This window comes from Macrotis lagotis, chromosome 8, assembly GCF_037893015.1.
Source record: "Macrotis lagotis isolate mMagLag1 chromosome 8, bilby.v1.9.chrom.fasta, whole genome shotgun sequence".
Classification (NCBI taxonomy): Eukaryota; Metazoa; Chordata; class Mammalia; order Peramelemorphia; family Peramelidae; genus Macrotis; species Macrotis lagotis.
In genome coordinates, this window is record NC_133665.1 from 30,631,956 (window position 1) to 30,657,877 (window position 25,922).

Genomic DNA, 25,922 nt, shown 5'->3' on the forward strand with positions numbered 1-25,922 from the left:
AGTGATTCTCAGATACTTATTTTCCCTTAATACATATGCCAAATCTTGTTGATTTTATCTCCACATCTTACATTTCTTTCCTTTTTTTCCACTCAGCTAACCATTACCCTAGTTCAACTCTTCAATCACCTTCACCTATTAGAATAACCCTCAAAATTAGTCTCCTGCCCCTAATCCCTTGTTTTCTAGTTAATCCTCCACATCAAAGTGATACTCCTAAAATACAGGACTGTGTGACTCCCCTACTTGTTAAATTCCATAGATTTCCTGATAACCACTAGGATAAAATATAAGCTGCTCTGTTTGGCATTTAAAGTCTTTCACCTGACTCCTATCTGACTTTTAGCCATATCATATATCATTCCCCTTCACATATGCTTCATTCCAGGGAAACTGACCTGTTTACTCTTTCTCACATAAATGACTGGTATTCTATCATCATACCTTTGTACATCTGTTCTTCATAAGCTTTTTCCCTATCATTTAGAATTTTTTTCCTTTCAAACTTCAGTTGAAATTCTTACATGATCCTCTTGATCATCTTAATTTCTAGTGTCTCCTCAATAAGTTGCTTTGCATTTTTATGCATTACATAAGTTTTTATACTTATGTGTGCATATGGATGTGTCTTATTTCCTTCAGCCACTTCTAATACGACATCCTGATTGTCCTCATCTAGATTATTGATATCCGTTTTGAACCAGGGCTTGGAGCTAGCTGGCAAAATTCATAGAAGGTTAGACTCTTGGGATTAAGAAGGCTGCGTTTCAAATCCTGATTTAGACTTAATGGCCATGTGACCCAGAGGAAGTTACTTAATTTGTTGTATCTCAGTGTCCTTATTTGTAAAATGGGATTGATAGGAGGCGGCTAGGTGGCACAGTGGATAGAGCACCTTCCCAGGAGTCAGAAGTACCTGAGTTCAAATCTGGCCTCAGACACTTAATAATTACCTAGTTGTGTGGCCTTGGGCAAGCCACTTAACCACATTTACCTTGCAAAATCCTAAAAAAAAAATGGGATTGATAGCCATAATTGTGAGGATCAAATGAGATAACCTATGTAAGGTGCTTTATTATCCTTAAAGTTCCATGTAAAATTTCAACTGATTAAGCAGAGCATTTACTGAAATTAACTTACTGGTACAGAACACAATAGAATCACTTCCTGTTATAGGTACCACATATTGATGAAGTTTGATTATACTTGCTCTATTAAATGTTGCCATATCCTACTGTTGCCTCATCTTGAACTCAGTTCCCTAAAATAAATACTCTTTACTTCATAGGCAAGCTGCTCTATAGCCATACCTCTTTCACTCTTAATTCTTTTTTTTTTTTGAACACTTAGATTCAGCCCAGTGTTCTAGCCTATTAAGATCTTTTTGGTTCTTGATGACCATGTACTGTTTTAGCTGTCCTTTCCAGATTATGTCATCTACAGATTGGGTAAATATGCCATCTACTCATTTACCTAAGTCAATAATGAAAATTTTAAACATCACAGAGAGAAGTAAAAAATCATCTTCTGTCCCTTAGGCTCACGCAGAGAAAGTCTAATTTTACTCTTCCATATCACAATTCTTCAAGTACTTGAAAATAACTATGACTAAGATAGAAATTGGGGAGAAGGATTATAGAAGAAGGGATATACCAGAGCCAAACCTGATATACATTTTCTTTTACCCTTATGCAAATTCTTTCCCCACCCTCCACACTCAGCGTTTTCATTTACACACAGATATAGCCACACAAATGTGTTTGTGTTTGTCCATTGAGGAAAAAATAGTTCTATCAGTCATCTTCCTGATTACAGTATTATAAGATAAATGACTATAAAATTCTCAAAATTTGCAGGCCTTTTTTCATTCTAGAAATGGATAATAACTTTTACATGTCCTATAAGTAGTTATAGCAGAAAGGAGGTTCATCTTATTTTTTAGGAATTTAGGGAGGAATATGTTTTGAAAAATATTTTTACTTTAACTCAATTAAGTACCTACTTAAGTATTACTATGGTAATAATCCTTCCATAGTCTATAATTTCAGTAGGTGTTTGGATTTTTGATTATGTTGTTGTTTCATTGATTCCTTATTTTAGTCACTTATTTCTTAAAAATACATAATTTATGAACAGATCTGTGTGTGTGTGTGTGTGTGTGTGTGTGTGTGTGTGTGTGTTTGTGTGTGTTTATCTTGTTGCTGGATTTCCTAAACTTATGGAAAGAAAAAACAGACTTTTTTGAAGACATATTTCATTGATTGCTTTTATTTATCTTGCATTTTCAGGAATTATTCTCCAATAGACTTTTCTTAAGAGAGTCCTCTTTACAATGGCTTCAGCTGTGATCAGTTCTGTTCCCACCACTGCTTCTCGTTTTGCCCTCTTGCAAGTGGATAGTGGCAGTGGTTCTGATTCTGAGCCTGGAAAGGGCAGAGGTCGGAATCCTGGAAAGTCTCAAACTTTGGGGAGCAAACCAACCACAAATGAAAAGAAGAAAGAAAAAAGAAGGAAAAAAAAGGAACAGCAACAGAGTGAAGCAAATGAGGTAGCGTGAAAGTTCACTGATTTGAGGGGTTTTTGTTTTGTCTGAATATACTTTTTCTTATTAAGGAGGACTTGACAGTTTTTTCCAGAAATTTTCTGTATGTATTATATAACAAACATTTAAAATAGATTTTTTTCATTTGAGAAAAATAGCCTCTTACCTTTAGAAGATCTGGTTCAAGTTCCTCCTTTGGCCTTACTTACTGACTTTTGCAACCCTGAGCAAATTTCAGGTTTCTTCAGGCAAGTTTCTAGGACTTGAGAATAGTTTGAGAATAGTTGCCAATCTGCTTTAGTAGAGGGAATTTTCTCATTGGCAGTTCTCTATACTCCCAATGACAAGTCTCAATAACCTGCACTTCCTTCCTCCCCAAAATAAATGGAAGGAGTTATAAACAAATAGCACTTAAGAAGATCCTTTATGGTTTTGTTTTAGAAAAACTAATAAAATCACCATTATTTCTTTTGTTATTTTTTGCATTTCTTTATTTTTGAGTCTTTAAGAGTGATCTTAAAAAGAATTTTTTTAAAAAAAAGAGTGATATTTTCCACCACAGCTACTTTTTCTTTTCCCTGTTTAAAATATTTTTTCCTCAGAGTATTTAAAGAAAAAAATTTCTAACATTTTCTGGCCCTCATTTAGACCTTTTGGGTGCATTTTACTATCAAGTGCATGGTTGTTACTTCTAAAGTTGGAATATAAAGAATAGAATGTACAGTTATATACCTGTAGTATTATGGCAGTCATTTCTGATTTATAGATGAAAAAAATGAGATTCAGAAATGTTGGATAACTCATTGAGATTCAGAATGTCACTTGAAAATGCCAGGACTAAAACATAGGTCTCTTGATAGTAAAAATAGTACCTTACAAAATTGTTGTATGTGTTAATAAATAAGTTGATGAGACTATTACACTACCATTTCCTCAAGCATCATTTAAATTGGAATATTTTCATTGTATCTAGGACAGACTGGTAGGAAGAATAGGTTGAAAACAGGGTCACCAGCTATGAGGGTTATTTGTAGAACTTATACCTAAGTTAAGATCCTAACAAAGTGTGGCTATAAAATGGATTAGGGTACTCAATTTAAAGATTTTATATTCTCTTCTAAATCAGACTGAAAAGGAGAGTGAAACTTTCACCTATAGCATCTGAGCCTAAAGAAATTCTTCCATTCCTTCCATAATTTTAGCAATAACCTTCATGTCTGGAGTCTTTTCTCTCCCCATTCTCCCTGTCAGTCTGTCCTTTATACCATGAAAATAAAGCAATTAAAATATCTGAAGTAGTTGCACTGTGGTAAAAGGAACATATATAAAATATTATGTCCTTAGATCTTCATCACTATTTCTCTTTGGTGAGGCAACTTGAGAGGTGTTATTTAGAGCAGGACTTGAGTTTGAGTCCTGATTTTGCCATTGATGAAAAGTTTGACCTTGGATAAGTCACTTAAATGTCTTAGAGCCTATGGTTCTTCATCTATTAAAAATAATACTTGCCCTATATACCTTAATTGGGTTTTTAGGATCAAATGAATAATTTGGGTAAAGCATTTGCTAAGTTAGCAATTGTCATATAAATTTCCTTCTTTAGTTCTTAGCCCACCTGCCTTAAAAATCAAATAAAAATTTCTGATTTTTTTTAAGTCTTTCAGTTTTCCTCCCTTTCAGCTACTTTACCTTGATTTTTAAGTGAAAATACTGTGAAATTTTATATTGACTTCGAGAATTAGTTCCTCCATTCATTACATTCAGAATATCAGTGGTTAGTTTACCCAGGGCTGATCAGGTTATAAAACAAACTTGATTTGTTAACCATTTAACCTTTGTAGTTTTATCTTAAAAGCACATTCATTCTTCTATTCTCCAATCTTAATAATTTTGTTCTTTTAGAAAACAAAGGAATTAAAGAAGTGATGAAGTAGTATTATTGATGAAGTAGTGATGATTTAATTTTCATTTAAATTTCTTTCAACCCATGAATATTAGAAAATTAAAACCTAAAAATATTATTTTATCTGTTTTCTCCTTTGTAAAAATTGCATTAGACTTGATTTCTAAAGTCCCTTCTAGCTATAAATCCTATGATCTTAATATAGTGCTTTACCATTTACAACAGGGCTGTCCAAAATGCAGCCCCCTGTGGGTTTACTTAATGCTTTAGTAAAGAAAGCTGAGCTATTGCAGAACTCTCACTAAACCGGCAAATCAAAATATATTGTCTATTGTTTCAATAAAAACTTTTAAAAGTAAGATTGGACCGGGGGGGGGGGGGGGGGGGGCGTGGCTAAGTGTTACAGTGGATAGAGCACCAGCCCTGGAGTCAGGAGTACCTGAGTTCAAATCTTGCCTCAGATGCTTAATAATTACCTAGCTGTATGGCCTTGGGCAAGCCACTTAATCCCATTACCCTTAAAAAAATAAAAAAGGTAAGGTTGGACAGCCCTGGTTTACAATGTATTTTGAATCATGTTGTAAGATCCCCATAACCAATCTGTGAATTAGTGAAGAGATAGATATTCTTTTATTACAGATGAGAAGATTGGGATGCTACACATGCAGATAAGCAGTTTGCCTAATGGTACATAGTTCCTTATTGATATTGAAACTGGAACCCAAGTATTCTGATGCCAAATTCATTATTCTTATCATTTTGTCATACTGTCTTGCAGATAACGTTATTAGTACCTACAGATATTTCAGCAAACACAATAGTTTATTTGCTTTTTAAAACTAGTTGACTAATCAGGATCATTTTAATTTCCAGTTGCTAATATCCTAAGGTTACTTAACTTATAGCAATATACATGTTTTGTTGTCCTTTCAGCTCAGGAATATTGCTTTTAAGAAGATTCCCCAAAAATCCTCCCAGGTAGTTTGTAGCTCTCAACATGAGCTTTCGTTGCCAAACCCAGTACAAAAAGACTTACAAGAAGAAAATTGGCAAGAGTGGAGACAAAGAGATGAACAGGTAGGTACAATTTACCAAGTCATCATTTTTCCTCCTTCCTTTGGTGGAAGATCACTAAGGCGAATTTGTGAATTTGATGTTACCATAGAGATGAATTAATAACTTAATAGCATATCTATTTTACCAGTACTTTGTCAATGAATAATTGTAATTATATTTCTGTAATGGAATGAAGTTTTCTACAGCTTTGTATAATTCTTCCAAGTTGTGGTACTTTATATATTAAAGTCCATCACAGCTACCACCATGAAGTATTATCCTCTGTATTTATAGTAGATGAGTCTAATCCCTCTTCCATGTGACAGGTTCTTAAATGTTTGAGGGAACCTATAACGAATTCTTTCTCCTTCCTCCCCTCCTAATTTTCAATTTTCCAAGTTAAATGCCTCAATTTCTTGTGTGACATAGTTTAATTTATGAACTTACTTGTGACTTTTCCTCCCCATTAGACTGTAAACACATTGTGGATAAGTGTCAAAGAAAAACTTAAAGTGACTTGAGAGATTTGAGAGGGGAGGGAGGATTTATCCATAGAGAATTAATAGAAGACATTTCATGGAGGAAATGTCACCTGGATTCAGTTTTTAGTGTAAAGAACTATAATGGAGATAAATCCAAGCATGTGGGAAAATGGATAAAAAAATGCATCAGTGTGCAATATGGAAAAAAAAAAGGTGGGAAGATAAAAGGAGGAAGAAGCCACATGCTGGAAGGTCTTGAAGGCCAGACTATGGACTTTCTACTTTAAATAATCATGGGAACCTGTGAAAGGTTTTTAAATTTTTGATTGGAGCAATTATACGATAAGATGACTTTGGAAGCACTAGATTGATTATGGAAAGGAAAGACTAAAGGAAGGGAGAAGAGATCAGATTATGGGGAGAAAATGTAGAGAAAAAAGTCAAAAGAGAGCTTGAGGGAGTACAAGGAGTCAGGAAAAGTCAGAAATGTTCAGTGTGCCAACTTTAATTTTCCTTCTTTATCTTGTGGGGCATTCTTTAGTATATATAAAGTAATTGTCCTCTAATGTACTTCTCTCCTCAAGTGACTTTCTAAACAGACATGTGCATCTACTCCATTCCCCTTCCTCTCATTTATTTCTATTAAAAATGATTTTTCAGCCATGTGACCTTAGGCAAGTCATTCAATCCCATTGCCTTGCAAAAACAAAAAAATATATATGATCTTTCATTGCCATTGGTTTTTTTAGTTTTTTCAAGGCAATGGGGTTAAGTGGCTTGCCCAAGGCCACACAGCTAGGTAATTATTAAGTGTCTGAGGTCGGATTTGAACCCAGGTACTCCTGACTCCAGGGCCAGTGCTCTATTCACTGTGCCACCTAGCCGCCTCTCATTGCCAAATTTTAATCATAACTCCTATCCCATGAAGTCTATAGTGAAACGTAGTTTAAAAATTGAAGTTCACTTTAGTTATTAAGCATACTCTGTGTTTGTACGTCCTCTAATGCTAAAGAAGCAGTATGCCTCTAGAGCTTACTAGTAGTTGTTGACTTAAAGCTCTGAGCATCACAGATTCTTCCAAATTTGATTTGAGTTCATTTATAGCAATTTATCTAGGAGGATAGATAGCAAATCCAAGTATATAATGCTCTCTCAATCCTCTGTAAATTACTGATTCTATCACTTAAGTAGTAATGTATTGTACATTGAAAACAAAGCATGGTATCATTAAAAACAATACATCAACTACCTAGTCAAACATAATGTGCTTTTAAACACATTAAATCACATTTTGAGTCAACTGTTTTAAATAAAATAATTGAAATCCTTCAGCATGTAGAGCACATTGAAGATTGTAGGAATTACATGTATTTAAAATTATCTGATATCATTAAAATACCACTGTAAAAAAAAGTTCCCTATAGAAGTAATTATTTGAAAATTTTCCGAATTTATATATTCTCCTGAGTGGTGTTCCTCAAATTTGTTTTGTGAAGATTTGTACTATTCTAATTGGTAGATTGATGCTTAAGAGATGATATTCTTTTAAATGAGTTCTTCATTAAGCTTAATAGAGTCTTTGGAGATATCTGAGAGGGATTTCACGGTTTAGTATGATAATTCCTTTGCTTTTAAATATCCGGCATCTTCAAGATGATCATTGGTCTGGGTCTCAAAAGAATGGACCCTCCCAAAAGAGTAGGGCTCTTAAGTCTTATTTTCCTTTATTGCTTAGGTTTCCCTTATTCAAAAGACAGACCAACACAAAGCGGAGTAGACCTATATTGGGGTAGTAGTGCAGAAGGTCATCTCTGCCTATGTGGAGTTTTTTTTTTTTTAATACTTTCTATTAGCAGCAATTAGTACCCACTACACTTGCACATAGCCTGAGATAGTAGTTATGGGTAGCCATTGATGGTATTGATGAATCCCAACTCTCATGGAGGACAGGGCAATTTCCAATTCCCTGGGCAGCTTTATTGTAATTTGAAAAACACAGTTGAGAGTTAGAATCTTCTGGAAACATGGAGTTTTGACTTGAGTTGCATAAACTTATTTTTTATATTTTCTAATAAACAATTATTAAGCACCAACAATGTACTATCTGCATTGTGCTAAGTACTTGGAGATATAATTAATAAAAAGACATCTCTGCCTTCAATGGGTTTATTTTATGTGACTTATTTCCTTTTCAGTATTGTGTGTTTTGTTTTATTCATTTAAAAACATTGTTCAGTGAAAGGGAATCTATAGACTATATCAGACTTCCATTTTTCTTGAAAAACAAAGCTAATGACTTATTCAAACAGTGAAGTTCTTATGGGAAAGGGATTGCTTGTTCCGTATGTCGACAGTGTATATTTACCTTCTGGGTTAAGTCAACAATAGGCTGATAATAGTGTTGTTTGTGAACTCCATGGATGGAAAAAGGGACCAAGATATCAAAGTGTTGTTCATAGCAATAGTTGTTCACATAGTAAAGTGGAGAAGTCAATGAACTATTTGAGTTCTTTATTATGTACTTTTTTTTTTTTTTTTACTGATTTCCCCAGGGGTTAAGGTTTTTTATTTTCTGTTCATATTAAAGGAACAGACAAACTCAAGGAGACCAAGATGTGGGGAATAAAGCTTCCCACTTCTCCTTCCCATGATATCTTCATGGGCTAATTATATCCCAAACTGGCAAAAGGGTTAGAAGATGAGTTGTGCTAGCCAGAACTTTGAACAAATTTTAGTCTACTTTCTAGAAGCACTCAGAAGTTCAGGCTCAAAGTCCATCCATTATCCTTGAGTCACATTTCTGATAGAAATCACTGCTCCTAGTTTATAGTCAGGACATCACGCTGGATCTCATGGGTTAGTTGGGTCTGGAGGTCACTCAACTTCTTCAAACCAGACAAAGCAGAGAGGACAATGGTTTCAGGGCGAAGAGAACCACAAGACTCCACTCTGGTTTGCCATTGGGGTCATAGGGAGCCTGGGCTTCATCCTCATCAATCTCAGAATATTCACTCTTTGGCCATTCTTCAGGTTTTGGGTAGACTGTATGCCTCAAGGCATTATCTGGGTCATACTCAAAGGCAACTCCAGCTGTAGGGTTCCATTTGGCATGCTCCTTGCCAAAGTCCTTTTTTAGCATAGGCTCGTAGTCTCAGCTCCTGGCCCTTCCGGAGTTTGACAATGAGGATGTCATCCTGTTCCACATAGTCATTGGGGTCATTGTCTCTACTTCGGGATGTCACTGGAATGACTCGGGGGGTATTAGAAATGAGATCCCGAGATGTGACATGGTGAGTCTGGTCTTCATTACAATGGACATCAAGTGTAAACTCTACTGAGCACTCTGGACAAAATTCTTCACATGTACAGTCCTTGGAGTATTGCAGTTTGTCTACTATGTCATCACTTGTAAGAGGGATTAATCCAAGCTTGTGGGCAATGAACTCATCATGCAGCATTGAAGACTTGGCATCAATTTGGACCCAGTCTATGGCGATGATGGGCACCTCGGCGATGAAGATTCTGCGGATGGAGTTGGCCACTGCCAGATCCATGTTCTCAATGATGAACTTGACGTTCTCGTCTGTGAGCTCGGTGATCCAAACTGTGGGCTGGTTGGCGTAAGGCATGGCAACCCCGGCCACCACGGCCTCCCCGCCTGGCCCTCTGCTCCGTCGCTCGCTTAGCCAACCTACTATGTACTTACGTGTGTTTCTGAATGTGGATGCTTGTGTCCTTTATATCATAAATATTTTGTCCTATACTTTGACATATATTTGGTGCCTTGATTATTTGTAAGAGGAGTTGAGGACCCCTTTTTCTCATATTTGGGGAAATTTAGGCATGCGCTATATTATAATACTAGATTTTTCTGAAGAAACTGCAGGCGGGAACTTTGAGCCAAAAAGATTTTGATTAAATTTATATTTTTCAATTAACAAGCATTCCTTTTTTTCCTCCCTTTCACTTTTTTCCTCAAAAAGAAAAAAATACCCTTGTATCAAATCTTCATAGTCAAGCAATAAAATTTCCACACTGGCTGTAACCAAACATTTATGTCACATTCTGCATATTGAATGCATCATCATCTCTGTCATAAGGGGGGTAACATTCTTTTGTGGACATTCATTGTATCCATCAGAATTCTTAGTCCTGCAAAATTGGCTATCTTTACAATATTGTTAAATGAATTGTTTGTTTTGCTCATTTTCTTTTGCAAGAGTTCATTCATCTCTTCCCAGATTACTCTTCAACAATTCCCCTTTTCATCTTTTCTTATGGCATAATAGTATTCTATTACATTCATCTACCATAGTTTGCTCAGATATTCCCCAGTTGATAAATATTGCTTAACCTAAAAGATACTTTAGTTTGCTGTGTGTGTGTGTGTGTGTGTGTGTGTGATTCAGAACTTTTTTTTTTTCAGGATTTTGCAAGGCAAATGGGGTTAAGTGGCTTGCCCAAGGCCACACAGCTAGGTAATTATTAAGTGTCTGAGTCCGGATTTGAACCCAGGTACTCCTGACTCCAGGGCTGGTGCTTTATCCACTGCACCACCTAGCCACCCCTATTCAGAACATTTTCTAACAGGTTACCAGTAGCTTGAATTTTTTTTTTCTTTGAGAACTATATATTTATAGTTTCTATTTCACATTTAGTCATTTTTCAGTCATATCCAACTCTTGGGATTTTTTTTTTTTTTTGGTTTTTGCAAGGCAAATGGGGTTAAGTGGCTTGCCCAAGGCCACACAGCTAGGTAATTATTAAGTATCTGAGACTGGATTTGAACCCAGGTACTCCTGACTTCAGGGCCGATGCTTTATCCACTGTGCCACCTAGCCGCCCCCTCATTTGGGATTTTCTTGACCAAGATAACTTGAGTGGTTTGCCATTTCATTCTGCGGTTCATTTTTCAGATGAGGAACTGAGGACCAACAGTTACTAAGTATTTGAGGTCAGATATGAATTCTGGAAGATGACTACAGGCCCAGTACTACTTATCTACTGAGCCATCTAGCTTTCTCTTAATATTTTTTGGCCATTTATCATTTGGAGAATAGCTATTATAAATTTGCATCAGTTTCTTTCATCTTGAAAATGAAATTTTTATTAGAGAAACTTGCTGCAACTAGCACTGATGCCAGCTAACCATTTAGCTACATTCAACCAAAGAGATATCATGATTTTTTTTTTTTTGTGATGGAGGGAGGTCCTGTCTCCAGCATCAAACTTAATTTTTGTGTACTAGACTCTTTGGGGCCAGGGATCTGCTATCGATTTAATTTTTTTCCATGCCTTCCTTTGAAATTATGTTCATGAAGAGGTTACTATCTAGATTTAATTTTTAGACTTTTATCAAAAAAGTTGTTATGCATTGTATTCACCAATTGTATTCTTGAATCTTACACTTTTTGGCTTTGTATAAAATTTAAAAACCATCCTCAGTGAATGGAAATTTTGCTTTATAGAAGATATCCTAAAGAAAACTGTAGCCTCTGAAGTCTATTGAGTTTCCTTCATTTCCCAAAATGTCTTGAGTAAGTCAAACTTGTGAATTGGATCAGTACTCATTTGAGAATTAAGTTTTGGTATATTTGGGGAGAAAAACTTATGGTTAAAACTTCCCAGTTTGTAATGATTATCAGAAACAAAATAATAGTTGAATATTTTAAATTCTCCTTTTTTGTTGATTTCAGCATTACCCTGTCTACCCCAAGCAGCAGTCCTTTCCCTTTGTTTCTTTTCTTTTCCCCAACTCAGCTAAATAAAACCTCTTTGTTGTCCATACCATTCATGGCAGGATTCAGCTCATTCTGAGCTTTAGCACTCCTGACACTATTCTTATAGGATCATGCTACTCATTTATATTCATCCTAAGCTAGTTGCCTCTCTATACATGTCTCTTTCAGATATGAGCTTGTTGAAAATTTCTTCTTGAGTTTTCCTTTTCTGTTGAGTCAGCTTCTCCTTATATATTAATTAATTAACCCAAGGGGTCCTCTCTCTAGTCTAAATCCTCCAGAATTGATTGCCCTAAAATCAAAAATGCATATCACATTATGCCTGCCTTTCCTCCCTTTCTCTTCTCTCTTATCTTTTTATTAATCACAAATTCCATAATAGAGTAGTCATTTCCTTCCAAGGTTTCTGTCAATACCAACTTAAATAATAAGTGCCACTTTATTGTTCAGAATTATCCCTTATTTTGCACATTTTTGAGGCATGACATCATAGTTAAGATAGTTTACAAACATATCACCTGCCTTGCTTTTGGCAAAAAATAAGAGCACCAATCAGTATCTGTGTAATCAAAGCCTGTCTTCTTTCTGGAATAGTAGCTTTCCATTCCATATTTGTAATTTGTGATTTGTTCCCCAAATTCCTCATCTTTAATGTACCACTTCTGTATGTTTTTCTGTTGATTCTTAACATTATCTATTTTTAATTTTTTTCATTTTCATGTAAAGATAGTTTTCAACATTCATTTTTCCCTAAGATTTTTGAGTTTCAAATGTTTCTCCCTCCTTCTGTCTCTGCCCCCCCTCCCCAAGACAGCAAGTGATTTGATACAAGTTTTATGTGTACAATTCTGTTAAATATATTTCCATATTAATCATGGTGTGAAAGAAAAAATAGAACAAAAGTCTTGGGGGGAAATCATGAGAAAGAAAAAAACATCTTAAAAAAGTGAAAATAGTATGCTTTGGTCTACATTTGGACTCTTCTTTCTCTGGATTTAGGTGGCATTTTTTCATCACAAGTCTTCTGGAATTATTGTTGGTCCTTGTATCTATACTCTCCATTGAATGTTTCTCAGATCTGTGTAGTTTTCCCTCTTTTTTTTGAAGAGATGTCAGGTTTATTCCATCTCTTGACAAGAGTCCATCATTCCATTATTTTATTCCATGATCTAAAAATCTAAATTAATTCTCATATGCTGACATTTTAGTTGCCTTTTCATTTCTCAAATCTTTTTTATAAATTCCCTGTTTTTAATCATTATTGGTAAGTGAAAATACTTTTGTTCTAAGATCTTCATTTTTTGTGCCTAGGACATCAGAATCACTAAAAGCAGGACTTTCTTGGTTCTTTCTGGTGGCATTATATTCCCTTCATGATTACCAGAAAGTTGTAAAGGAGTTGGCAAAAGACCTGGAAGTTTTTATTTGTTTGTTTTTTATCTCACTCTCAGATTTTACAGATAAAGAAACTGAGACCTAGAGAGGTTGTGACTTGTTCAGGAGTCACAAAGGCAGTGACAAATTAAAATTTATAACCTCTGATTTCAAGTCCAATGCCCTTTCCACTGTTGAAGAAGAATTTCAAGAGTTCCCAGGAGGTTCTTTTTTTACATTTGGTTGCAGGGAAGTTGCAGGGAGTTAACTATGAATCACCTTTTTCCTCTGACCATTATTAGACCACTTCTTCCCTATATGTATATACTATTATTCCAGGGATACAAGAAGAGCCTCAAATTCAGGTAACCAAGGCCACTCCCTCTCTCCTTAATTTTGAGCTCCTCAAAACTAATCTGAATTCAAGGCATTCTTTGGATCAGCATCTGTTCAGAGCCAGAGTTTACAACTTCTGCTGATATTTCTTTTCTACCAACCAAAGGACACCCTAATTCAAAGTAAAATCCATTAAGTTATTGTAGAATAGGGGGACAAGTAGGTGGCACAGTGGATAGAGCACTGGCCCTGGGGTCAGGAAGACCTGAGTTCAAATCTGACCTCAGACATTTAATGATTACCTGTGTGACCTTGAGCAAGTCACTTTTCCCCCATTGCCTTAAATAAATAAAAAAAAATAAAATTACCTAGAATAACAAGATTAAATAGAACATCTCTCCCCACCCTCCCTTACAGGGGTATATCTTCCCACAGAGTCCCATGTTTATGGGTGAGTAAAAACATGTAGTCAGTACAATTCATGCTTCTATGTGTGTGTGTGTGTGTGTGTGTAGATACAGATATATATGCATATATATAGATATATATGCGTGCGTGTGTGTGTGTGTGTGTGTGTGTGTGTATAATCTCCTCATTAGAGTTCTTCCCTGCCTCCAGAGCTGTCATTGCTGGTGTCATTTGCTTGGTCTCACTGGGATAAAAGTTTTCTGCCCCACAAAGAAGCCACAATTTGTATTGTTCTTGCTGTTCTGTGAATCAGACCTCCAACTACACCAAGAATCAGCCAGCCATTTATTCATCTATCTATTTATTTTTCTGGCCACTCTTTTTTATTTTGGTTGAGGTAAGAAAATTGCACTAAACTTCCAACATGCCATATAAGTTATCTTAGAACTTTAATAGTATGATGGATAGGATGAAGGGAAGCTGATAACTTTTATCCTGTCTTCCTACTTTCAGTAAACTCATTGCTTTTCCTATACCTCGTTTATAGCTTCATGTGATCAATTTTCCTTTTCCTCTTCCTTTCCTTTCTTCTCCATAGAACAATTCCTAATCTTTTAACCTCCTGGCTTAGTTGAGGATTCCCTTCTGCCTCTTTAGAATCTTCAGCACTTTTTCCATTCTTTCGAGACACACTTAGTTATCCTCAATAACTTGGAATGTAGAAACATATTTATCCTGCCTTACAATTGCACGTTAATTATAACAGAAAAATTATATGACAAATATTTTAGCTCTAAAAATATATGAGGTTCAGGGTATAATTAGGGAAGTAGGGAAAGTTTTATGAAAAAAGTAGAAATGTCATAAGGTAGTAATGATTACCAAATGACTGAGAGAAACTGTTTAAGTGCTTTATGAGTTTAGAAGTGAGTTTTCACTGCAGATTAAAGTGAACTGGCAAGACTTCAGAGATTAGGGGATTTGAACTGAGACTGTAAATACTATAATGTTTGCATAGGCAAAGAAAAGTGAGAATGAATCAACCTTGGGAATAGGACTAGAAGAGCCTGAGCAAAGATTTGAAAGCTGAAAAGCATAAGGTTTGTTTAAGAAATAAATAATAGGACATGATAAAGGATGAACAATACCCAAGTCCAGCAGTGCTACTAAATGTGAGAGACCAGAGGAGGAACTGACTAGGCCAAATCTTCCTACCATATTCCCCCTTCTTTGCATTTTGATATCCATTACTAGAGGGGAATGGGGATAAAATCTGGACCTGAAATAATTCATCTCCCAGTGAAGTAGATACCTCTGCAACTTAGAGAGACTTTAAGAACTAAGAAACTAAGGGAGTTGGTCACTCAGCTAGTGTTTACATATTTATTAATATGTTTCTCATAGCACTTCTCACATTAAGCAGTTTTTTTAAAGATTGCTCAGTATATAATCTTATCTCCTCTTAAAAACAAATTCCCTATGTTTGCCATGTCAGAATTTACATATTTTAATTTCACATCTTTTATAATTCCTTAGGTTTATTCTTGTATTGGTCAGAGTTTTAAGATCTTTCAAAGTTATTTTTCTCTGTAATGTTAGTGTGTATATGAATCATTTGCCTAGTTCTCATTTCATTCTACATAAGTTTATAAAATTTTCCCCATTTCCTCTAAAATTCTCCATTTCAGCATTTCTTATGCCCAGTAGTAATTCTTTTTATTCATATATCACAATTTCTTTATCCTAAATCTGACTGACTCTAACCATTAGTTCCCAATTTTATTGCTATGAGAAGAGCTGCTATAGATATTTTTTGGATGCAGAAAACAGTTTAATTAAAGATGAAAGACCTCCTTGCCTAGCTGTGTGTGACCTTGGGCAAGTCACTTAATCCTATTGCCTTAAAATTTTTAAAAAGTACAAAAAAATTGAAGACCTTCCTTTTTTCTTCCATTTAAAAATTTTTGAACCTAACAAATATCAACAAAAATGAATACTGCCACATCTTAAAAGAATAATAAGTTCATAATATTGGCAATTTAATGTCTTTCTATTATATTTTGTAAATGGATATGCTTATCTTAATTTGGTGGTGGTGAAGTACAGTCTAATTAAAAAGATTTGTTTGAGAGCAAGTTGGGTTCATTCAAAGTGTTAAAACAGCTTTCTGTATTGAAGGCAGCATGCTGTCTTTTGTCCTGTTTGGGTTCGAATTTTTATATTTTTCAATTGTCAATATTTTTTCCAAATTACATGTAAAGATAGTTTTCATTGTTTCTTTTTCAAGGATGTTGAGTTCCAAATTTTTCCTCCCTCTCTTCCTTCCCTCCGCCCTCCCCAAGATAGCAAGTAATCTGATAAAGGTTTATACAGTCATGTTAAACATATTTCCATAAGAGTCAGAACAAAAGGGGGGAAAAAAACAAAAATAATTTAAAGTGAAAATTGTATGATTTGGTCTGTAATCACACTCCATATTACTTTTTCTGTACATGCGTGACATTTGCCATTATAAGTCTTTGGAATTGTCTTTGATTACTATACTGCTGAGAAGAACTGCATCCAGTTGATCATTACACGTTGTTTCTGTGTACAGTGTTCTCCTGGTTCTACTCACTGTACTCAGCATCAGTTCATGTCTTTTCAGATTTTTCTGAAATCTGCCTGCTTGTGATTTTTTTTTTTAGGTTTTTACAAAGCAAATGGGGTTAAGTGGCTTGCCCAAGGTCACACGGCTAGGTAATTATTAAGTATCTAAGGCTATATTTGAACTTGAGTACTCCTGACTGCAAGGCCAGTGCTCTATCCACTGTGCCACCTAGCCGCCCCTTGTGATTTTTTAAAAATGAATTTAATTCATTTTTTCCAACTATACACAGATGTCAACTTTTTTTTGCAAGATTTTGAGTTCTACATTTTTCTCCCTTCTCTCCTGCTTCCTTCTGATATATTTATAAGCCATATATGTATAACCATGTTAAACATATTTCTACATTAGACATATTGTGTAAGAAACAGCAGAACAAATGTGAAAAGGGGGGGACATAAAGCATGAACCAAATTTTAAAATTGGTCTGCATTTAGACTCCATAGACCTGTTCAGTCTCTATGATTAATGGGCCTGCACCAAAAACGATTTACCAGAATTCAGGATCCTCTTTTTATAACAGAAAAGGTTCCATATCTATTATGGGACAACTTTTCCTTGAGATAGGGAAGGACCTGCCAGTTCTTATGACCTTGGCTAGATTCAGACAACTTTCAAGAGTCCAGAAATTCATCCCCTCTCACTGATAGTGATTAGTTCATACAAGCCTGGATTTCTGATATATAGCCCATATGCCAATTACTAGACACTAAAATATGTAATAGGTGCTATAAATAGGTGAATATGCAAGGCAAATTAAGTTACTTCATTCACATACTGGAAGAGTCTTAAGATGGCTATTGATTAAAAAATGCATGTCTATGCATGTATATATTTTCTTTTTTCTTCTTGGGGGGGCCTTCTTTTCAACATTTTATTTGTTTTCCAATTATATACAATAGTAATACATACCCATCATTTTTTGCAAGGCTCTGAATTCTACAATTTTCCCCCCTCCCCCCCCAGAAGGCTGTCTGACAGTCTCCACATTTTTTCCATGCCATACATTGATTTAAATTGAACGTTATAAGAATAAACATAAACCCCCAAGATGATGGTAAACCTCAAGAATAGAGAGAGAGAAAATGTACTTTAGTCTTTGTTCAGATTTCAGTGACTCTGTCTCTGGGATGAGTTCCTTTCCCTGTCATAAATCCACCAGAGAAATTGCTTCAGTATTTTTCCCTCAGTTGCTGTTACTAGCTGTACCTCCACTCTATTTCTCCCCACTCTCATTTATTCTATTCCCTCTCTCTCCTTTCATCCTGGCCCTGTCCAAAATTGTGTTGCATCTGAGTACCCTCTCCCTTGATCTTCCCTCTCTTCTATCACCTATTCCCCCCTTCCCTCCCCCTATTACCCCCTCATCCTGTCCCTTTCCTCCCATCCTTCTCCAGGGCAAGATAGATTTCCTCACCCTATTAAGTGTGTAAGTCATTTCTTTCCTGAGCCATTTCCAGTGAGAATGAAGGCTCACTCATTCCCCCTTGCCTCACCCCCTCCCCTCCATTGAAAAAGCTTTTTCTTGGGGTGGGTAGGTGGCGCAGTAGATGGAGCAACGGCCCTGGAGTCAGGAGGATCTGAGTTCAAGTCCACCTCAGACACTTAATAATTACCTAGCTGTGTGGCCTTGAACAAGCCACTTAACCCCATTGCCTTGCAAAAACCTAAAAAAATAAAAGCTTTTTCTTGACTCTTATGTGAAATTTCCCAATTTCTTCATCTCCTTTTCCTTCCTCCCAGTACTTTACCCCATCACCCATTGACTCCATCCCTTTACCACATCATACCATTATATTCCGCTCCTTCCTATGTCTTGTCTATATATGCTCCTTCTAACAGTTCTTATAAATGAGAAAGTTCATATGAGTTATCAGTATCTTCTTCCTGTGCAGGAATGCAAACAGTTCAACATCATCAAGTTCCTCAGAGCTAGTTCCTCTCTTCCACTCCCTCTATGGTTCACCAGCGTCCTGTACTTGGAGATCAAACTTTTTGTTCAGTTCTGGTTGTCTCGATAGGAAATTTTGAAAGTCCCCTGTTTCTTTGAAAATCCATCTTTTCCCCTGAAAGATGATGTTCAGTTTTGCTGGGTAGTTGATTCTCAGTTGTAAACCAAGATCTTTTGCCTTCCGGAATATCATATTCCAAGTGCTATGAGCCCTTATGCTGCCAAGATCCTGTGTAATCCTGACTATGGAGCCCCGTAATTGAATTGTCTGTTTCTGGCAGCTTTTAGAATTTTCTCTTTGATTGGGAGTTTTGGAATTTAATTATAATATTCCTGGAAGTTTTTCTTTTGGGATCCCTTTTGGGGGTAACCAGTGAATTCTCTAGATTTCTATTTTACCCTCAGCTTCTAGGATATCAGGGCAATTTTGTTGTATTATTTCTTGAAAAATGAAGTCTAGGCTCTTCTCCTGGTTGTGGCTTTCAGATAGGTTTTTTTTTTCCAATAATAATTTTCAGATTATTTCTTCTGGATCTGTTTTCAAGGTCAGCTGTTTTTCCAATGAGACATATTTCACATTTTCTTCTAATTTTTTGGCTTTTTTGGAAGAGTTTTATTTCTTCCTGCTTTCTTGCAAAGTCATCAGCTTCCTTTAGTTCCATTCTGCATTTGAAGGTGTTATTTTCTTCAGGGAGCTTTTTTATCTCCTTTTCCAGCTGGCCAATTCTGCTTTTTTAAGGCATTCTTCTCTTCATTTGCCTTTCGTTTTGCTTTTTCCATTAGGCTTAAACTGGTTTTTAATGTATTATTTTCTTCAGTATTTTTTTTTTTGTATATCTTTTACCAAGGTTTTGATTTGGTTTTCATGATTTTTTCTGCATCACTCTCATTTTCCTCCCATCTCCCTTAATTGCTTTTCAAAGTCTTTTTTTGAGCTCATCCATAGTCTGAGACCATTTTCTGTTTCTCTTGGAGGTTTTGGATACAGAAGCTGTGATTTTGTCATCATCTGAGTATGTGTTTTGATCTTCCATGGGACTGAAGTAATTCTCTAGGGTCAGATTCTTCTTTTTCTGTTGTTTACTCATTTCCTCAGTCCAAGGCTAATTTACAGCACTTCAAGACTTTGGGGTTGGGTTTTTTTTAGGGGGGGGGATACCCCACTGGGACCTTTATTCCTCCAGGGTCTTATGCTCTCTAGCCTGTGCTTTGATATGGAAATGATCACAGCTCTGCCCTCTGCCCTGGGGCTATAAGGAGAGATCCAGCTTGGTTATTTAGTGTGGAGGCCCAAACTGCAATATGTGAATGTAGGCAAACAGCTGAGTCCTACCCCAGGGAGAGCAGAGAAATCTCTGCAGACTTCCCTTACTGTCTCTGGGGGTGCTGGCTGCTTTCGCCTGATTCTTGCTGCAGGTTGTGCGGCTGGTGCTCCTTACTCCACACTCACCCAGGTGCAGCAGAGTTCTGTCACCACCCCTTCAGACTGCTGTGGGTGATCCCTGGGCTGGGCTGGGCTGGGCTGGGCTGCAAGTAGGCTTTTTTTCCTACCTCTGGTCTTGATGAAGCACACCTTTCCTGCACTTCTGAGTTGTTTTGGACTGGGAAAATGTATCACTGTCTTTCTGTGGGTTCTGCCCCACTAAATTTTGGCTAGAGCCATCCTTTGTTTTTTGGGGGTTTGGGGGGTCAAAGTTCTTGGGGAATGCTGTCTTCACACCACTGTCTTGGCTCCACCCCCTCATGTATATACTTTCTAACACAATATTGATTTGTTTATTTTTGCAAAGAGGGCAAATACAAACATCTGAAAAATATTTTTATTATATTATAAGAAGGTATGAAATGAATTGTGGCAGTCATAGTTGAGTAGTTGCTGCCACTAAGCAAATATCTCCTGTGCCTTGCTTGATAATCTATAGGATTGTATGAAATTATATTTGTTGTAGTATCAAGGAATCTTTAATGATCTTAATGTGTATCTGGGTTATGTTAATGACAGACTTGAAAGATACATTTTGCATTATACATATATAATTGTAATGTGTCAAATCAACATTAAATAGTGGGATTTTGTAATCCTTTGTACATTTTGGTTAGTTTGGGAATAGCGAGGTTATCTGCTTTGAAAACTTAATTTGTAAAAAGCTTGTGTCCTCATATTTTCATATCTTTAAAACATATAGGGGCAGCTAGGTGGCGCAGTGGATGGAGCACTGGCCCTGGAGTCAGGAGTACCTGGGTTCAAATCCGGTCTCAGACACTTAATAATTACCTAGCTGTGTGGCCTTGGGTAAGCCACTCAACCCCACTGCCTTGCAAAAACCTAAAAAAAAAAAAAAAAAAACCAGATATAGAAGAATTGCCCTAAAGGTTTTTGTAGAGCCGAGAAAGTATTCTTCAAAATGTTTCTGCATATTTTACCCCATGTGCTTGGGTTATCAACTGCTTTTTCCTGCATTTCATTTTTAAGGTAGCACTATTATACTTTTCAATAGACATTGAACAGAAGTACAATACAAAATAACTGGAGCATATTAGAACTACTATGCAGGATTCACATCATGTTGAATTAGCTTCCTTAAAACTTTTGAGTACAATAAAAATTCATATTGGAGTATGAATTAACACAATTGGATTGCATTTGTGAAGGAGTTGGCATGTTCAAAAGATTTTTTTTAAAAAGCTACTTAAGTTCCCTTAGATTAGAAAACTTATCAGTATAATAACCTTATCCCTGGATTGACATGCTAAAATGAACAGACTTTACAAATCATCAATAAGCAAGCAGTTATAAAATTTTAAAGATCCCTAAGGAAATTTCAGATTGTATAAATAGATATTAAAACAAGTTTAGCCATGCAACGTGCAAATTGGCAAAGCTGGAAAGAACCAGAAATAGTATTGGAAAGTCTGTGGGAATATATGTTAATATATTCCTAAATTGGTGTCTCTGTTTTGGGAAAAAGTTTGGAAGTATTCAAGAAAAGTCACAAAAGGTTCAAACCCTTTCACCCAGCAATTTGTTCCCTCATGGGCATGTACCCCAAGGATATCAACAACATAATATTCCTGACACTCTTGTGACAGCAAAGAACAGAAACAGTAGGTGCGGGAGCAGCAGCTAGGTGGCGCAGTGAATAGAAGACCCGGTGGGAAAATAAGCAAAACTCAACAAAATAAACCCAATGACTACAATAATATAACTAGGAAATAAATACTAAAAGTAAACTAAAATTTAATGTTGGTTCAGAGAGAACAGTTAATAAAATATCTCTCTCCTTTCCTCAGAGAGGCAAGGACCAAGGAGGTCAGAATATTTGATATGTTGTCTAAATATATGGATTGCTTTCATTTAACGTTTTGTTATGAGAATTTTATTCCTCTAGTTAAGGATAGTGAGGCTTGTATATACCCAGAAGTTTACTGTGATGTAGACATAGAAAGCTTATAAATTACCATATTTAAGAGCAGTTTAAAAGGAGGCAGCTATGATGGGAGTGATGAAAGTGCTGAGCTTGGAATAAGCACTTAGATTCAGATCCTGATTGGCATTTATAAGCCATGTGATCTTGGGTAAGTAATTACAACCCTTTCAGTCTCAGATTCTTTATAAATGGTAGTAATGACTGTTAAACTACCTTCACAGGTAGTTCACAGATTTTTTATGAAAAAATTACTTTGAAAACCTTAAAGAACTATAGAAATATGTTGTTTGACAACAATCTGGCAAGTTAAATCACCAGTGATTAATATTGTAAGGGGAGCTGTTAGAAATCATCCGGTCCAAACTTCTCATTTTAGGATCAAGAAACAAACCCAGAGGTTGGGATTTGCTCAAGGCTGCACAGATAGTCAGTAGAATATCTGACATTACTACATATAGCTTTAGTAAAGAGTGAAGGGAATACTTGTAAAAAATCAAGATAGTAAGAACTAAGAAAATGTAAAGGAAGAGTGAGAAAATTACTTCCTTATATTAGACATGTTCCTTGAAAATTTCTGTGCCTGTGATAGATACCTTAAACAACCTACTTGGTCACCAAGATGAAAACTGCCCTCTTGAATTATTTTAAGCAATGTTTTGTATCCTTCACTGTAGTTTCACTCTTAAACTTATAATGGACATAAAAGGGATTCCTTATTGTCAGTGACTATACTAGTGGACTGCAATTTCAAGAAGATACTGACCCAGAAGTGTATGCCTGTTTCTTGGAGATCTGTGAACCTAAGTTCAAAAAATATTACTTAAGCAAATAATCATCAGAGTGGTGATTACTGATTGTTTTTCCCCCCCCTGTGGAATGGCCAAAGAAAATGCTAGGATGTGGTGGAGTTGTGATCTGTATTTGTAGATGAAGAAAATATCCACAATTATTAAATTATAGGTCTTTTGAAATAATATACTGTGTAATAAAGCTTAATTGTATCATAAATTTCCGGTGAGGAGAGACGGAGAGGCCACCTTAATCAGGTGAGGAAACAGGAAATGAAATGACCACAGATTAAGCCAGATTCAGGTTGGTTTTTCTCCTCTACCCATATCTCATAACCTTCAACATTGTTGCCTGGAACAAAGAATTTATTTTTAGACTTTATATTTTATTGTTTTGAATTCAATAATGAGGTCATGGGGCAGCTAGGTGGGTGACACAGTGGATAGAGCACCGGCCCTGGAGTCAGGAGGACCTGAGTTCAAATCCGGCCTCAGACACTTAATAATTACCTAGCTGTGTGACCATTGGCAAGTCACTTAACCCCATTGCCTTGCAAAACCTAGAGAAAAAAAAAGCAAAAAAGTACTGAGGTCAGGACTATATAGCAGATTATTGATAGCCAAGGGAGGAAGCAGATATCAAATTTGGCAGGTTTTTTTTTTTACTTTGATCAATTTTTCTTTGATAAAAGTTATATCTTTATCACATTGATTAATATAATCCTCTAGGGAGAATTCACCTCTATTCTGTTTTTTCTCCCCTTATGCTTAATCTATTCGCTTTCTAATCTTACACACATTTACCCTTTTTTTTTAACCCAGTTACAGTGCCATGAAAATTGTAAGCATTGAATACATGTTAAATTTACCTGGGCATTTGTTAGATTGTACATGTACATATTGTACAATTTATAATGTTACTATTGACATTTGACTTAATCATAAGTCTCTCTTTCCTTACCTTCAGTTGACATCTGAAATGTTTGAAGCTGATCTTGAAAAGGCATTGTTGCTAAGCAAACTAGAATATGAAGAACACAAAAAGGTATTTACATTAATTCAGCTGCAGTTTTTAGAAATGCATGTCTAATATTAAAGCTTTGACCATCAGAAATTCAAATCTTAAATTGGACTTTAAAATTTTATTTTAAGTTAATTTTATAACAAAATTTTGTAGATGTTCTCATTCCTCCTATGATTTTCAGAGAAGGAAAGGAGAAATCAAGCATTCTGTTTCTTTCAACAGTTATTTGTAAATGAAATTTTTAGTAAATTTAAAAAAATTGGTCTGTATTTTTTGATAAATGCAAAGTGCTACTACAAAATCACTTTCAATATTGGGACCTCAGAAAAGAGGGGGGGTCCCCTCTTTGCTGTTGAGCCCTTTAATTTGCATTTAATTGAGGGCAAAGGCATTTTTGCCTTTTGGGGCTTAGAATTTGTAACTGTCACTGATCTTTAATATTAGACACTGTGTAGACATGCTTCTTAGAGCTAATTTTTTAAAAGAAGCTTTTGGTTATGCAGAAGTATTTTTCAAAAGAAGATTGTTACTGATCAGCTTTTGCTTAAACTAGAAAAAAGTGCATTTCTCATATTAAACTGACTTAATTTTTCTAGTTTTTTTTTTAACTGTAAACTTTCTAAGTTTTTCTTTCAACATAGCTAACCTCCTAATGGCCTTAGGGGGTCTTCTTATCCATTGTCTTTGCTGCTGTTTTCCTTCTTACTGACTTTTTTTAAAATCCATTTAACTGTCCATTCATTCTTATAACCAAAACTAAGGAAAAGAGAAATGAAGTTCAACATAAATGACTTTTCTCTTGGCATTTTAGAGAAAAAGGCTAAAGCTAACAATAAAAATGAAATTTGTTTTTTAAAAAATTTCTACTTTTCATTTTCCTGTTCTTTTTTCCTACTAAATATATTTACGTGTTTATGGTTACTTTGAAATGTAAGATATGCTAAAATAACACAAATAAGCTATTCTTCCAATTTAACTAGACTCTGGTTTCCCTGAAAAACTTCGAACTTACCTAAAAAATAGAATATGATAAAATATTGATTTCTTACTTTTAGATAAATAACTCAACATTGAAACTGAAGCCTTAGCTTTGTCGTGTGTGTGTGTGTGTGTGTGTGTTGTGTGTGTGTGTGTGTGTGTGTGTGTGTGTGTGTGTGTGTGTGTGTTTAATATACTGGTGGATAAATGATTCCATAAAATAAGCTCTTCCTAAGTACTATGAAGTACTAGGGCTAGTACTCAAATTCAATGTTAGTAATATTTTCAGTAAGCTTTGCAAGTAAAGGTCTCATTTATTGATGACAGTGAATTTTAACTGATGACAGTAAGGAAAGCAGCTTTTTAAAGCAATGATTAGTTCAAAAGACTCAGCCATTAATTTTATAAAATTTATTATAAAAATGCATTTTTTATTTTGATTTGGATATTCCCTTATACAATGCAGATCACAATCCATCTATGTTTGTCCATCCTATGTGTCTTCTTTGTATCCTCCCATAAGTTCACCACAAAGGATCCACCCAACATGTTGGAGACCTTCCTCGATTTTTTTGGTTTCATTTTATTTTTAAACTTAAATATCCATAAACATAACATTCCCACATATGATAAGAAGCAAAAAAGATTATATCTCAAATAGAGGTTGTGTTAACAAAGTCTGAGGTTTTAAATATTTATTAAATTTAATGTTGTTGTAACAAAGCTATCCTTTTGGTTTTCCTCTCTGAATTTTTTTTCTTGTGTACATGTGTTTTTAATGTTTTATTGATGCTCTTCCCTACATTTTTTTTTTTGCATCTCTGTCACTACCAACTAATTCATCCATCTCCCCCAAAAGGGATCTTTTACCATTAATAAATGTGATGTTTGATAATGTATGTCTTCAGTACTAGGTGGGACAGTGGAGAGAACACCAGCCCTGGAGGGTCTGAATTCAAATGTGGCCTCAGACACTTGTGACCCTGGGCAAGTCACTTAACCCAGATTGCCTCAAAAAAAAATTACAATGTATGTCTCATTCTGTGCTTCTTGTCTATCACCTTTCTTTCTAGAAGATGAGTTCTAGCTTCATCATCGACATTAGTCTTCTGAAATATGAATAGTCATTACATTGGTTTAAGTCCAGTATTCTTTTGAAATTGTTTTTCTTTACATTACTGTAGTCATTGGTCTCTTGCCTTCCTCACTTTCTCTTGATATTAAAGAAATTAGTGAATGATTAAGTCTATTTACCAGTTACTCT

General features: G+C 35.5%; 1 protein-coding gene and 1 pseudogene across 1 annotated transcript in view; one reads left to right on the forward strand and one right to left on the reverse strand.

Moving 5' to 3' along the window:
• GKAP1 (G kinase anchoring protein 1) overlaps nucleotides 1-25,922 on the forward strand; it is a 44,513-nt gene that overhangs the window by 10,742 nt on the left and 7,849 nt on the right. Inside the window, exons 2-4 of the mRNA XM_074198968.1 lie at nucleotides 2,289-2,548; nucleotides 5,379-5,522; nucleotides 23,624-23,740. Of these exons, the coding sequence (XP_074055069.1) occupies nucleotides 2,333-2,548; nucleotides 5,379-5,522; nucleotides 23,624-23,740 (477 nt within the window). The 5' untranslated portion in view covers nucleotides 2,289-2,332. The remainder of the gene's footprint in view (nucleotides 1-2,288; nucleotides 2,549-5,378; nucleotides 5,523-23,623; nucleotides 23,741-25,922) is intronic.
• LOC141495392 (DNA-directed RNA polymerase II subunit RPB3 pseudogene) lies at nucleotides 8,661-9,612 on the reverse strand (annotated as a pseudogene).